Raw genomic sequence first — 16,633 nt, forward strand, 5'->3', positions numbered from 1 at the left:
GTGCCACAATGATGAAAGAGGTTGTTGATGTGAGAGGAGTGGGGTGGGGTGGGGTGTGGGGTATAAGGGAAACTCTTATTTTTTAATGTAAGATTTTTTGTGATCTTTGTATCTTTAAAAAAAAGACAAAAATTAAAAAATTAAAAAACAAAACATAACAAAACGAAACAAAAAAATACTCCTCAAAGTGATCTACAGATTCAACACAATCCATATCAAAATCCCAATGGCTTATTTGCCAAATGTGGAAAAGCTGATCCTAAGATTCATGTGGAATTGGAGAAGACCCTGAATAACCAAATGATCTTTAAAAAGAAGAACAAATTTGGAAGACTCACATTTCTCACTTTCAAATCTTATTACAAATCTACAGTAATTCAAACAATATGCTACTGGCAAAAGGATAGGCATATTGATCAATGAAATAGAATTGGGAAACCCAAAATAAATTCAGAAGGAATTCAATTGATTTCAGCAAGGGTACAAAGACAATTTAACGGTGGGAAAGAATAGTCTTTTCAACAAATGGTGTTGGACAACTGGATTTCCATTAAAAAAAAAATGAAATTGGACCCTTACCTAATATCATATACAAAAACAAACCTAAAGTGAACCAAAGCTAAAACTACAGAACTCTTAGAAGTAAAGATAGGGATAAATATTCATGACCATTTATTTGTAAATGATTTCTTGCATAAGATAATTAAAATACAACAAAAGTAAAAATTGATAAATTTAACTTCATCAAAATTAAAAACTTTTTGCACATCAAAGAACACTGAAGAAAATGAAAAAATTCACAGAATGAGAGAAAATATTTGCAAGTCATATATCTGATAAGGGTCTAGTATTCAGAATGTAAAAAGAATACTTACAATGCAAAAACAAAAAGCAAACAACATAATTTTAAAAGGGCAAAGTACTTGAATAGAAATTTCTCCAAAGAAGATATATAAATGGCAAATAAGCACATGAAAATATGCTCAACATCATTAGTAATTAGGGAAATACAACTCAAGATACCACTTCCCACCCATTAGGATGGTTATAATAATAATACAAAAAGGTAGAAAATAACAAGTATTGGCAAAGATTTGGATAAATTGGAACCCCTATCCATTGTTAACAGGAATGTAAAATGGTGCAGCTGCTATGGAAAACAGTTTGGCAGTCCCTCAGAAACTCACATATAGAATGACCATATGATCCAGCAACTCCACTCCTAAATATATATCCATAGAGACAGAAAGTAGATTAGTGGTTGCCTGGGTCTGGGGGATGGGGTGTGGTGGGATGAGAAATGAATGCTTAAAGTGTATGGGTTTCCATTAGGGATGATGAAACTACATAGCAGTGATGATTGCACAACATTGAGAATGTGCTCAATGCCATTTCAAAATGGTTAAAATGGTGACTTTTATGTCACATGAATTTTATGAAAATTTGCATTATTCTACAAATGGTTATTTATAGACATTGTTTTTGCCTACACCTGACTGTGTGTCAAATTTTTCTGAAATTTCTATCAAAATGCACAGATAACACTTTGCTCTAAATAGGCATTATTGCTGTTACCTTATCATCAACATTCAATTGCAAACTCTTTGAAGTTGGAGTCAGTTTATTACAACTCTTTGTCTTTCTCATGATGCCTCTTTCAATGTCTTGTATATACCAGTTAGTAATTTATTGTATGAACCCATGCATAGACACATTCATCATTTCAAATCTATATAACAATTCTGTAAGGTGGGTACACTAGAATGCTACAGGGATGTTGTTCTTCTAATGTAGTGAGTTAAAGTGAGAGCATCATAAACAGTAGTCCAAATATGCTTCGAATATTTTATTTTAATGAAAAATCTATAAACGTACATTAAATCACCAGTCTTTTCATAAAAGACCAAGTGTTTTTCTTTGCCTATACATTCACTGATTCCCTGCATACATCTCATTTGTCATACATAGCTTACAATGTCCAGTTTGGGTTTCTTTAATGAGAAGGAAGACCTTAGAGATATTTTTGCAATCATTAGAGTTCAGATTCCTTCTACATTATGTCTCTACCTCCCAATCAGTAATTTAGAGCTGCCTTCTTCAGTGGCAATATTTTTGCCACTTATTATGGTCTTCCCAATTTTCAAACTGGGTTTCATAGATACAACTCTTAAATTTTAAAAATAAATTAATTCATTAATTTTATTTAATTTTTCTCTTCTCATTTAAAAAAAGTCAGTTTTGAAATCATTATAGGATTCCAGCAAAAAGAAGAGCAAACACAAATAAGTTTGGGAATTAAAACAATTAAGTATTACAGCAGATGCCTCAGCTGGTGGCAGCAGTTGTGACAAGGTGTACCAGAGAGTCAATTAAAGTCTTGCCTCTCAAACTGTGGTGTGCACACACATCCCCTAGAGATGTTACTAAAATGCAGATTCTGGTTCAGTGGGTCTGGAATGGAGTCCAGAATTGTGCAATTCTCACCAATTCCCAGGAATTGACAGGCTATGGGTCCATGCTCCACATTTTGAGGAACAAGGAGGTGAAGTGTGACAGGGCTTCAGCCAGTACATTGAAGGGGAGAGCCCATCGGTCCAAGAAGTTGGTAAGTGCAGTTCTATTGCACTAGGTTATGATTCTCACTACATAAAAGTGCACAGAGAAGTTCAAACACTTCCCTAAAGGGGTTGGAAGCACGAGCCCAAAGGAGATCTCAAGTGTTCGTGGAAGGATTGTAGGAAATGGATGGCAAGTCTGGTCTAGCCTGCTCAGTGGAAACGATAAAAGGAGAAAGTAATTTCTAGGACAAGATCTGGGACTTTCTGGCTTCCTTACAAGTTCTTAGTAGGGTCAGCTAAAGGTAAGAGATTTCATATTCTTTTCCTTCAATCTAAATATCCTCACAAGAACCTTTGAGCTTCCAGAGTTCCTGTTAGTTTCTAATTACTTTTTTTACCATTCCCTCTAACATCTTGGTGCTCTGCACGTCAATGGAAACTGAAAAAATTAACTATTGGCCCTCCATTGTCCAGAAAAATGATCAGAAACCAGGCACAAGTGAAAAATTGGCCACGGTATAGTGATATCAATGTTGGCATCACTTCCCAGGAGAAAGGTTGCTCCAGAAATAGAAAGTTATTGTTGTTATTATTTTTTTTACCCGGGCTACTCATTTGAATTCATACTCACTGCTTATTATGCTGAAAATTGCACATGACTGCTTTGGATCTCTGGCTCAATAATTACTTTGATGTTTTATTTATTGATGCAAAAAAGTACTTGCCTTTCATGTTTTTTATCTCTCATTTCAAAGGAATTTTTCAAAGTAGTAAGAAACCAGCTCCATAGCACTGTCTTCCCTGTTGGCACAAGGTTCTGGAGAATTATTGGTGCCCCTGGGTGTTTCCTGCCATTTAGTTTCAAGCTAATAAGGAAATGCAGAGGTTGGCTAGAGTTTGCTATGAACACTGTAAATAGACATTTATGCTGGAACACACTCAAAGAAGATTCTTTAGAGAATGCATTTTAACGTACCATGGGTTTTGTTTTCTTGGCTATTGAGATACTTTGTATTTGGAAACTAGAACTATTTCTCATCTTTGACCAAATCTTTTGCGAAGGCCTAACTTCCTTGCTTATGAAATCCATCCGTGACATCATTCAGTTGCTTCCATGGCAAAAAATTAATGGTCAAAGAAGGTATGATACCAAATGTCAACTTTTTTATAATGCATTGCACGTCTTAGCATTGAACTCTTCATATTGAAAATAAGAGTACCAATTAGTTCAAAGTCATTGCCACCACATGTGACAGCTATGGAATGATTACTACAGAATAGAAACAAACGGAAAATAGCTTGGGTGAAAATATGAAATCTGATCTGAATTAAATGATCAGTTATACCCCTCACCAGAAAGGAGAGCAGAGCTTGTGTAATGTGGAAAGTATTTTTCATTTAACATGGCTACATGGAAAACCTGAAGAGCCCAGCTTCATGATTAAGCGTTTCTTCTCTTTTGTCCACTCCTCCTGCCCAGCAGCTACCCTGCTTACCCAGAAACGGAGGCTGTGAGCGCACGAGAGCTGACTACGGGTGGGGGGCAATTCCAGAACATCAGGTCAGCTGAAGAGGGTTTTACTGCTTACAAAAGGAAGCACTGCCTCAGAAAGCTTGGCAGCAGATCTGATCCAATGTCTGAGAAGCACTCAGAATTGTCTGAAAAATGATTCAAACCCGTATTTATTTATTCCTTTCAATAAGATCAGATGTTCTGTGAAAACTACAAATTCAAAAGCCACTCATCAAGAGAAAAATGCAGAGAGCACTGGAGTAACCAAGTGAATCTCTCAAAGGGGTCTTCAGAAATAACCCTTTACCTTACCTTCGCCCATACCAGGAACCCACTGCTGCATTCATGCTGGCCTGCGACTTGTTCTAACTCAGCACGCCACCACCTTTTGAGGTCTTAAATTCTGATACCCCTCACTCTGAGAAAATCTCCTCTCATGCGGGTTTCAGAGATGGACTGTGCTCCATCTCTCACATTTACTAGCTGACGGAATGTGCGCAAGTCATTAACGTTTCTAAGCCTCAGTCTTCCCATCTCTAGAATGGCTGGATGATACCGACCTCTTAGAGGTTTATTGTGAGAATTGACTGCAAGTATTTACAGTGCTTAGTCCAGGATATGGTGCAAAAGTGCTTTGTAAAGGATCATAATTTTCATAATTATCATCTCTGACCACCTACAAATGATCTTTTCTTGGGTGTCACAAATGAAATGCCCCCAGATGGACTCATCATCTCTCTCCATAATTTTCTCTTCTTTTGTATGTTCCAGGCCTGAGGGACAAGCATCCTTAGATAAGGAGAGAAGAAAATGAATGCATGCAAGAATGAAATCCTTTTCCATTGCATTCTGGCAAAACAGCAGCTGTCTTTGTCCATGCCTGGCCCTCTTTCCCAACTGTGCTGGGAGCGTTGGATGGTCAACAGGACCGATCCTAGGTCCACACACCACCTAGAATATATATGGACTGTCCATAAATTCAGGTAGGAGGAACCATTTACAAGTGAGCTGACAGAGATAAAACGAGTGATTAAAAGTCTGTGCATGGTTTCATTTCATTTCTGCTGGTGATTTCCCCTAAGCTCTCCTTCCTTATTAATGGCATCCATAAAAAGCAAACATTTGCTCATGATTACACAGAGATAAAAATAAACAGCACTCTGGTTTCTGGTTTATATAATTATTATAGAGTTTAGTTGGAAAACAGTGAATACCATGTGTACTCCCCTCCTCTTGTGTATCACACTCAAAAGGGGTAATTTAAGATTTTTAATAAATAAAGTGATTACTTGCAGAGCTAGGTACCAAACATTTAGGAAAGTCAACAAAGGAGAGAGCGGTGCTCCAGGGCTAGCACAGCAGGGGATTGGAGGACGACGTGGTCACCATCGCCAAGCACAGCTGCCTGGAGAGGTCCCCCGATGGGCAGCCAACCTTCCTGCTCTCCTCCCGCCCCCTGCATCCCTGCCTAGACCCCCATTAGAAACCTCCAGGTAAAGGCACAAAGTGGGGAAGGGTGGCAAGAGGATCTGGAGAGACAAAAGGAAGACATCCCTGCAACCTACTTTGGAGAGCTTTTCCTGGAGTTTCCCCGTTAGCCCACTCTGTTGACCTGGGCCTCACATCTGAGTACTTCATCATCAACACTGGGACAGGCCCACACATCCGAAATGGTCAGACGATGGCCTGGCTGGCACCATCACTTCCCAGATGGATGCCATGGTGGAATATGTGGGTGCAAAATGGGAAAAATGATGGAGAGCCAAAATGACCGGTCAACTGGGGTAAGGGTATTTTTTTTTCATTAACTGTCTGCAGCTGTGGCTCTACCCAGAAGGGTGATAAGCCAGGGCCAGCATGAAAGTAGTACAGCATTTATCAAAGCATGCTGGTGGCCCGAGAGGGCCCATGTGTATGCTTTCCCCCCAGCACACCCTTGCATCCCACGACAGATTCCTTTATGTAGTTTCATGGAGTGCATTAAACATTTCTCCAATTGACCCAAGATGTTCAAATCTTTGTGACTTGAAATGGAAATATCAAGGGTGTGCTTGTGTGTGTCAGGAACCCATCCTGAAGGCACCTTTACTCACCAGCCTGGTGACCTCGGACCAGGAAAGTTCTGGAAGGAATGGTTCTTGGGCTGGCTGGGGAACTGCCTGAGGACTTTTAGAAATTGAAATCGCCCACTTGTTGCAAAGACGGCACTGCCTGGCTGGTACCCAGATGCTTTCTGGGAGGAAAGGGTTCCCAGAGCTTTCCTAAACCTGGATCAAGGAAGCCAGTGTTGGTGAGTCCCGCTCTCACAAGTGAAAGAAGAGAGTGACGGTTTTTACTTTCTGTCCCCGAAAGTCAGGAACGAGACCACATACCTTGAAAGCTTTGTGGTGGCCCTACAATTTCTGTAGGGGCAGTGATAAAGGCCTTAAAAAAGAAAGATATTTGTGCGTAGGTAGTTAAGGCAAGTACACTGCAGATCTTAACTTGATTTTTCACTAAGAATTCAAAATTGTAAGGTACCATGCTTGGTTGTTGTGAAAATTAAAGACAATACTTTCTGGGAAGAAGCACACCTGAAGCCGTGTATTTGGTGTGCATTTAATCCACTGCTGTTGTTGCTGTTGCTGATAAATAGTGAGTGTTGACAACTGCAAAAAGGGAAAGCCAGGCTGAGATTCTGGAGCCAAGAAAGGAGGGCAGTCAAAGGAAAGTTCTCAGGTGCCCTCATCCTTAAACTCAGGGACCTTTACTTCTGGCATCTATAAAATAAGATTAATATCGTCTCAGCTTACTCTAGGGTTGCTGACATTTCCTAGGAATCGAGTGCTCTATTCACTACCCTTGTTTTAATCAACATTTTAACAACTGGTCACATTTCATGGGCAATGTCATTTGGAACACGAAGAATTGTTTCAAGCATTCACAAAATAGGCACACAATAGAAAAACAGAAAGTGTTTGCATTGATAAAATGCTTAAGAAGCAGTGAAAATGGATAAAGGTTAGAATGGAGGTTAGATCCTGGTTGCTTCTCTCCCTACATAAATGGCAGAGGACCTTATAGACAATTATTGTATGCGTTAAGGATACCACATAAGGCTAATTAAATATTTTCTTTCATATAAGAAATGTGAGATGTAATATAGCCTCATTTTCCAAATAAGTTGGAGGATAAAACTGCAACAGGCAACACATACCTCTATTCCTTAAAGTACTGTGACAGTGGTCCCAGGGCAGACATTTTACACTGGGTCCAGCTCTGAGAATCTGGATCGCTTTACTTGGGGACAGGAAGACATTCTGTAGATGTCCTCTCAATTAACTGTGGTCCTTGCTTATACTGCAACCTTGATTTTCTGATGGTCATAGGCTCTTGATGGTCTTATGCCTGTTGCCTCATTGGATGCAAAGAAATGACTGGGCCTCCAGTGGCTGATGTCCTTGGAAAATGGAATGCCAACCTTCTGAAGAACCTCAAAGGTTTAATATCACTTGAGAGGAAGCAACTTAGTGCTAAAGAAAAGGCGGAAAAGCTAGAGTAGTTTCCTGAAGGCTGGGAGAAGTGCCTTTTGCTCCTCAAGCTCAGGAAGACAAAGATGGATCTGGACCAAGGTGGGAAAGTACATCGCTGGCACTCACAGACTCTTTCGAAGGGCTGCGTTAGAGTTGTTAAATGAAGATGGGGTGGAGTTGCCCGTTTGGTGTGGGGTTGTGGAGGTGGTTGTGTAAGGTGTCAGAAACCAAGACACAAAGATGATGCCAGGGAAACCACAGCCTTGCTCTTAGAACTAGGATATTCGTCAGACACAGTGACATGGTCTTCCTGGATTTATTTGAGCAAAGGAGATGCATGCCCGTCCAGTGCACTCCTTTGGTGGGATTTTACTTGGTCTTAACGTTTGGTCTTCCCTGAGTTAGTGTGGTCACATTCAATGTCACTTTGGTCACATCTTAGCCAAAGTTAAAGTTGGAGATTATAACTTGCCTACTATTTGTTTCCCAAGGAAGTACTACTTCTGTTGGTTGAAGCACCCAGGAAATGGGGTTGTGATCAAAGCAAGGCCAAATTTTATATTTCGAGATTGTTTACTCTGCAAGCCAGGAACACTCTTGGATCATAGTAGAGATATAAGTAATTCAAATTAGTTTTCAGACATGTGATTCTCTTACTGGTAAGAAAATAATGTTCATGCATTTTCTCCTGCATCTAGAAATTGGTGTGAAACATTTATCCAAATTGCCATTCATGATGCAAGGATACCATGATGAAAAATATTTGGAGTCAGGAAAGTTTAGATGTCTCACAAAAGCCCAAGAACTCTTTGTGGGATAGGGAAAGTTCTCTGTGGCTGGGTGGACCTCTTCTCCCTGTATCGCCACCCACTGCCCCTTCCCCAATAACCCTCTCAGGCTCTTCAGCAATTTCCTTTGAGGACAGTGTCCTGAAGTGCCTAACTCCATGTTATTTGCTGGATTTGTATTCTATTGCCATCTACAGAGCATCTCTTCTAGGGATTGAGTATCACATTTTAAAATAATATTTGTATGGGTTTACCAATCGTCTCTTCTAGGGACTGAGTATCCCATTTTAAAATATTTGTATGGGTTTATCAAGCATCTCTTATAGGGATTGGATATTCCACTTTAAAATATTTGTATGGGTTGATATGGAGAGCATCATTGTTTTTAGGACATATTTAAGGAGCTGGGTATTGTAGAGAATGGCTCTTTTATTATCATTAAAGCTTTCTCTTCAAGAAGGAACCACAAGTCTTGCCATTCACCCCACTCCCAAGAAGTCTGTCTGAGGCCTTGGGGAGAATGTGTTGGATCGTTAGTCCCCTCTAACATGCCACGGTGGGTTCTACTGAGGGTGACTCTGGGCTGTCTCAGACTGGAATGCGGCTCATGACAGCTTTTGATGGGCATCACCATGCAAGACCTGAAGCTCGGGCACAATGAGCTCCAGCACCTCCTACATGGTAAAGTCTGAGCCAAGCATCAGATTGGGACTCTGGGATTTCTTTGTTGAGTCCAGGATCAATTCGTATTTTATTACTTGATACCCAGATCACATCCAAGTTTCACGGGACCCAAGGAACACCTTTCTGACCTGACCATTATCAGCCCACCCCAGAAAGCCCTAGGAAGAGGATGTCTAGTTACAGGAGGGCAATGGAGTCTAGAAGAGGAACTAGTGATTTATTCACTGCTTCCCCCAAATCTAGTCTTTCCAAGCAGAACTACCTGCTGCTACCTTAGGGTTCGACAGGCCAGCACCTTAGCACATACTATGGAAGGATGTTGTAGAATATCCTAGGGTCAGTTATACTTTCTTCATAGATAGCATCCTGGCCCTGAATTAAAATTTCTGGACTCTCAAACCTGAATGACACATACAGGTAGAGAGCTGTTTCTTCAAAGGGATGAGAAGTCACCTGAAATGAACGTTGTCATGGGACACGCAGGGAAATGTACTTTTACAGGTCCTTAATTGTGTTGAAATGACACAAGATGTAAAATTTATGGGTGAAAGTGACAGGAACAAATCTAACTGTGCCAATCATTTGTGAAAAAATCCAATTAGTCATTTTCTATAATGACTTATAGTGTATCTGAAAGTGGTACGTCCACATGAATTTCATGTCATCCTTAAGATGTACAGACACATACATCATGTACAAGGGCATCCCTTTGTATTTGGAGCTATATATGTGTATGTATGTGTCTATTTTGAATGTATCACTTTAAAAATTGTGAAAAGCTACATCTAGGTGTGTGTTTGTGAATTAAGTGGCTATCCATCTATTACTTCTACAGTGAATTACTGAGATATTCTTTAGCAGTGACTATGGTTTTTCCCATGATTTTATTATACCCTTTAAAAATAGTAGGAATGAAAAAGATCCACAGGTAAAATGTTATCTTGTGGGAGTAATTTTGACATCTTTGTTTATTAAACTTGGCAGACATTAAGTTAGTATTTTTCATTTTGAATAAACCACCTCAGTGTGTACCCAACTTAAAATAGAATCTAAATATAAAACACTGTTACTCCATACCATTCTTAGCCTTATAACTTAATGTTGCAGTGAACGCTAGAGCATTTCATAAAGTTAATTCTTAAATACAAGTATGACTCCCACCCTTGATCGTGTTTTGCCTGTTTGCCTTTAGCTACATCTCTGCGTTCCATCACTGTCTGGTCTCACCAGTGACCTCACTTGGGCTCTATTAGTAATATTATGTGATATTTATGAAGCACCATTTGTAACCATTCAAAGCTTTGGATAGGCACCAACTCCTTCATCCTCCCAATGTCTCTGTGAGAAAGAAGTGGTGCACTGACGTTCTTGATTCTGCAGGTGACCCCGAAACACACTGCAGTCACAGACCCAGGTCAATGGCAGAAAAGAAACTGAGTCAAGTGTCACGTCCAATGACAAGACGACTTTATGCGAAGTCTCAATGAACACACTACAAGGGCCTACTAGAGAACAAGTCACCAAAGTCTTGTCTCTGTGAACTTAGTTCTGGAGGTGGCAGATGCCTGAAGTTAAGGTCCTTCTGCTCCCCCTTAACCAAATAGATTGTGATCCAGGATGAGGAGAAAACTGAGGAATGAGCCATACGTGATTCAGAGAGCATTTAATGCACTCTACTGCCTCAGGCGTCCCTGCTTGTCTTCACGGGTAATGGATTGTTTCCAACCTTTTCTCTACTGCCCTTGTCTAACTTATGATGTACAGCAGCAACACACATTATGTAACCTTCCAGAAATCAACATATAGCCAACACTACCAGCCTCTCTTTACTTAACAAAGCTACAGGAACTAATGTAAAAATAGTTTAAATTACTTTGAAAGTTTAATTACATATATTTTTCTAAGCAACATTTCCGAAATGAGTTTTGCATCTCTCCTTTTTTACATAAAGGCTGTCAAGGCAGTTTAGCTGAACCTTGCTTCCTTTCATATGTACATATCTACACCCAAGTCTCTATGGCATTAAAAGGTGTCTTGATGAGAGTCCGGAGGGAACAGCGCATTGAAATCAGGCTGTAAAAGGCTTTCAAAGGGAGACAGGAGGCAACCACAGTAAAACGGCAATAAAAGTTGTAGCTTGACCTTGGTTTCTTCTAAGTTCAACTCCAAAATATAATAATAATTACGAGGAAAAAAATAAAAGGACCTCGCTGTCATCCCCACTCCCTCCCAAACACATTCTCCAGAAAACTCTTCTGCAGTCTTAAAGTGCAATTACTACTGTGAAGTCGCGGAGGCCAGGGATCAGACTGGATGAAGTTCAAAGCAGAAACTTCAAACAAGTGCTGTTCATGACTCAGGGCTGGAAGGGAGGGGACCAAGGCGGGGAAGCAAAAGGACACCAGTTCTCAGGCATTCAAGTGCATCAAAGGAAGACGTGCCCTTTCTTTCCGTCAGGGAAGTCTGTACATTGTAAGGGACCCTGGTTTGTGGCAACAGAACTTCGAGAGGAGAAGATTCTATCTGAGGGTGTCCCAGTGTGGCACAGTCAGGAGGCAGGCGAGGGCCGCGAGGAGGCCGGGAAGCGCCGTCCTGGGAGGAGCGGCGCCGCCGTGCGGGCGCATCCCGCTCTCCTCCGTCAGGTCGTCGGCGCGGGCTGCCGAGGACGCGCACTGCACCAAGGGCATCTGGTAGGAGGTGGCTCTCTTCTCCGGCCTGTCGGGACTGGACCCGTCACTGGGCCGCTGGCCGTTGAAGAGCAGGTACCGGCCGCGGGCGTCCTGCTCCATCTTGAAGATCTCGTACTCCGTGTGAGGTAGCTTGATGCCCAGCGCCACGCAGCCGTTGGTGTGCGTCACGTCCTGCTGGACGCCCACCTGCCAGGAGCCCTCGGCCCCGCACTCGTTCCCGTTGAAGACGTTGAGGAGCGAGGCGGTGGCCGCGTCCATGGGGGTGACCTTGAGGTGGCTCACTGCGGGGCGGGAGAAGGGGAGAGGTCACTGGCTCGCCGGCGGGCAGAGGGCGACGCGCCTGCGCCACGCGCCTGCGCAACACTTCAGCAGCCACTCCTCCAGGCCACCCTCGTGCCTGAAAGCTCCCTCCTGCGGACAGAGCCCAGGCGTCTCCTGGGCCCAGCGGTCACACCCAGCAGACTGCGGGTGCGACCAGAAAAAAGCGCCTCCAGTCGACGGATAAATGTCGAGGAGAGCCAGCCTGTGCCCGTTTAGTCATCTTTTGGGACACTGGAGAAGCAACTGAGCTTGTTGTAAGGATTAAGTAAGATAAACGTGCCTGCACGGGACCTTTTAAAGTAATGCTTCCCTAATTTGTTGAGCTGCCTTTTGTCCGTTATTTTATTTTTTTGAAGTTGAAATAAAGTTTTTCTTAAAAAAAAATACGTTGGGTCAAGGTCGCACTGGCGAGACCCCGTCTGGCCCACGGAAAACAAAACTCTGGCCTGAAGTCTTTCCAAATGGTTGTAATCTTGGGGTCTGAGAAAAAGCTGGGGTTTTGTTTTTATGGAAGGTTTTGAGGGTTTTAAAAGCGTTGGTATCCAGCACCAGTGTTAGCTAGCTTGTAAATTAATACAGGCCCTTTGATCTGACATTTAAAATAAATTGGACAGTAAGCAAGAAAACAATGAGTAAATACATTAAATAAGGATGCCAACGCTTGTAGAGCGCAGCATCTAAGCTCCTTTCAGGAAACTGAATTTTATGTCTAACATGGATTAAGTTTGGGATAGAATCAGATGAAGATGTTTGTTTTCTTGTTGAAGTCTCCTTCTGGAGCAAACCTTCCTTCCTTAAAGGAGGGCTAAGACACCCCAGGACTTACATGGGCTAAAGAAATGCTTTATAGGAAACTGCCGGAGCCACGGAGGGGACACACACAGTGCCTGGGCCGCCCTTCTTTATTTGGGCACGGGAAGGATGAAGCCATTTTACAAAGATGTCCAAGACTCCAAAAGAAAATTCTAGAAAGAGAGACAAGCCCTCGCTTGCTGGTAACAGTCTGGCTTCTATCAGCCCTTTCCGACCTCGCTTAGTTGAAGAGATTGTCGCCTGAACCTTCCCTAAGGAGCCCACACCTTCGAGCCTGTGACAGGTCACCAAGGACATGACAAGCTCAGGCTGCACGTAACAGTCTGGGGTGGACGAACACCTCCTCTTCCAGGCCTCTCCCAGAAGGCACTACGGCCTCCCAGCGAGTGTGACGTCATCACAAGGGGCCTCAGAATCTGAATGAAAGCGGCCTCCCAGCGAGTGTGACGTCATCACAAGGGGCCTCAGAATCCGAATGAAAGCGCCCTCCCAGCGAGTATGACGTCATCACAGGGGGCTTCCGAATCCGAGTAAGTCGGGAAATGGACTTTTACGGCTAGGAACGCCTGACAATGGATTGTGAGGGTGGGCGGGGCGGGGACCCAGGGGACCCCAGAGGCGGGCCCTGTAGACTGAGGCAGAGAGGAGCCCAGAGGGCAATGACCGAGGACAAAGGGTGGTCCCAGCGACTCCCTCGTTCCTTCCTCAGTATGTGCAGCAGAAAAGGCGCCCTGTCCCTCAGGCTCTGCCTCAACAAGAACGTCCCCAAAGCGCCCGTGGCCCCCGGCCCCGAGGCTGCCGGGGGTGGGGCCTGCCGCAGGAGCCCTACCTTTGAACACGAACTCGGTGCCCCCCATGACGCGGGGGGAGTGCACGCCACGGCTGTAGCGGCCCCGGGCGTAGATGGTGAAAGTGGGGTGCTTGCAGACGGGGTCGGAGTAGTGGTAGTAGTGGCCCTCCCACGTGTGGTTGTTGTCGTGGAAGATGAAGTGGCGGGTGAGGAAGAGGACCTCGGGGCGCACCTCGCAGCGCTGGCTCACCCACTCCCCGTGCAGGCCGAGGGTCAGGTCGGCCTTGGGGGGCAGGAGGGGCGGGTGGTGGCCGTCCGAGCGATAGATGATCCGGCAGGCGATGCAGGCGTGGTCGTGGTTCTGTGGCCAGGAGAGAGACATGCTCAGAGACCGCGTTTCCACCAGAGAACGGTGTCCACGCGCTCCCTGCAAAGAGGTCTCAGCATGGGGGGGGGGGGGCACCGAGGCCACCTTCCCTTGTAACCTGGGCACCCAAGAAGCAAAGGAGACCTGTTCTGGCACACAGAGACTAAAGTGTGTCTGTGTGTGCACTTTGTATGTGTATTTGCATGTTTCTGGGTATGTATGGCTGTGCATGAATATTTGCATGCATGAAAGTTTACGTGCGTGCATGCACGTGTGTGCATGTGCATGTGTGCTGTTCATGTGCATGTGTATGGATGTGCATGTGTGCATATTTGTGTGCTATGCATATATGCGTGTTTGTGTGTACTTGCGCACGTGTTTGGCTGATGTCGCAGAGCTGCCTTTCAGCTGTGATGTGAGCACTCTTTAGAATCCCATTCAGCTTGCAAGCCCTGGGTGGGCCCTAAAGGAGATGTGCACTTGATTCCTAAAAAACAGGACAGCATTCTGACGGCTGTGGTTGGGAAAAGGAGATGTCTAGGAACGGAAGGGGTCCTTTCAAAGGAGGCCACCGAGGGGACCTGCAAGGCAAGTGCGGAGGCCTCTGGGAAGAAGCCTGTGTGCACACTGGCCACCCCTGGGACCACCGGCCTCCGGGTTTGGAAGGTTTATGGGATCCTCGTTTGCTTCCAGCTTTTACAGCTTTAAGCAATTTAATTAGTGCAAGGTGGCGTCTTTCGGGAGGTCCTCTCTTGCCAAGTCTGTCTGGTAACACCACCTGGGGCCCCTTTTGGTGTGTGGCTCAGAGAAGGCTCATTGCAGTTGGGGTGTGCGTGCCAGAGTCTTTCAGTCAAGTAAACACGTGTCCATCTGGAGGGTGTCAGGGCTGACACGAACAGCCCGCACTCCGAAGCCAGGGGACCCCGGCTCCTGAACGTGCTCCGCCACTCTCCAGGGTTCAACCTAAGTCACACAGTGGCCCTGGGCCAGGAGCTGGGGTTCCTGAAAGCAGGGACCATCTTAACTGCTGTCCTCCCCGACCCCACAGACAGGGCTGCCAGGATGCAAGGTCACGCCAAAGCACGCGGCAAACATTCCTGTCGTGGCAGGGAGGGTGATGGCTGTAGCTCCTGCCTGGCCCTGCCCGGGCCTGGAGTGTTCTGTGAACCTCAGCCACCTGCCTGTTGGGTCATCCCACCCCAGGGACAGGGGCAGAAGGCCAGAGGCACTCCTCCGGGCAGGCAAGCACTTCGGTTTTCTGAAGTTGCAACTCTAAAGCAACGCCGGGACCTTTTCATTCATGGCGCGCAATGGGTTGATTTTGTCTGGCTGTGGGTGGCTGTAGTTTCAGGACTCAGTGTTTTTGGGGAGGGGCGGGGAGTGGGAGGAGAAGTGGGTTTCCAGCTACCCTCCTGCATATTCTCAGAGCACAGATACAGAATTGCGACTTTCATCAAATGAGCTATGAGTTGCAATTTCTGAAAGAGAAGGCTTCCTGTACCGACATCCCTGGTGGCTTGTAATTGATGGGACCGAATGCGCTGCGGTGGCATGAGATATCCAGGGCGTGGGTGGTGTTTGTTGGCTCACTGTCTACAGAGGGCCCTGGTGGCACAAGGGGGAACCGCCCTGCTGCCTGTGGTAGGGAGGGGGCTGATGACTACCAGGTGCACGAGGAACCAAGTGTGCTCAGCATCCTGGTGGCAGCGTAGAGATGGCTCTGGCCACCTAGGGGTGTGGCCAGGCCCATGTTTTCCATTGCTCTGTTATCCAGGCCATGACCTTGAACAGGTGCTGGCCTTGGGCAAGTTTGTCTCTGATTAGCCCCTCATGTCTAAGAGGGAGTCCCTAGACCCTCATGGCAGTGGACATATCTGCAGGTGGTTCCTACTCAGTGAGCCTAAGCGAGGGATTTCTCAAGGCAACCGAGAGAACCCTAGGGATGAAACCTAAATAAATGCCTATCTCCCACAAGTACACACCACATCCTTCCAAGTGCATGGACGGGGTGGTAAGTGAGACACAAATTCAGCTAAAAGCATCACTGGATTTCACTTTGCCAGGCTGTGTTTTCTCAGTAAAATGCTGTGAGCTGAAGGTTCCAAAATGTTCACCCAGAAGGGGTATTCATAGGTTCACAACCAGGTTGGAAAGCTCATGGAACATCTAGCACTGAGCCCCTCCTGCCATGTAGGAGTCAATCCTGCTGCTCAACCTGCCTCCTCCCCCTGCCACCCCCGCGCACCCCTTGCTGAATCCCACCTCCTTTCACCAACAGAACAGAGGCTTGCTGGGTGCTGGTGCCTGTTAACAGAAAGACACAGGCTGGGCAGGGCGTGGTGCCCTTGGCTTGCAGCTTGGACCCCACATTCTGTAAAGAGAGGAAGCTCTAGGAGCTCACACCCAATCAGTGGAAGGAGCAACACGTTTCCAGGTCACCATGGAGGAGCTAGACCTTCCTCTCACAGGGAAACGTTGTGCTGGCTTCCTCCTCCCAGGGCAGGGAAGCATGTTCCCGGCTTAACCTGCACACAGCCCATGAGGACACCAACACCAACCCCCATCTCCCCTTTCTTCCATTCTCACAGCTTGGTTTG

General features: G+C 45.1%; 1 protein-coding gene across 1 annotated transcript in view; it reads right to left on the reverse strand.

The window, feature by feature from the left end:
* Positions 1-655: 655 nt before the first annotated feature.
* APCDD1 (APC down-regulated 1) overlaps positions 656-16,633 on the reverse strand; it is a 44,833-nt gene continuing 28,855 nt past the window's right edge. The window contains exons 4-5 of the mRNA XM_058277353.2: positions 13,709-14,030; positions 656-12,026 (exon numbers count right to left, since the gene is read on the reverse strand). Coding sequence (XP_058133336.1) covers positions 11,575-12,026; positions 13,709-14,030 — 774 coding nt within the window. The 3' untranslated portion in view covers positions 656-11,574. The remainder of the gene's footprint in view (positions 12,027-13,708; positions 14,031-16,633) is intronic.

Source organism: Dasypus novemcinctus, chromosome 16 (genome assembly GCF_030445035.2).
Source record: "Dasypus novemcinctus isolate mDasNov1 chromosome 16, mDasNov1.1.hap2, whole genome shotgun sequence".
NCBI classification, from domain to species: domain Eukaryota; kingdom Metazoa; phylum Chordata; class Mammalia; order Cingulata; family Dasypodidae; genus Dasypus; species Dasypus novemcinctus.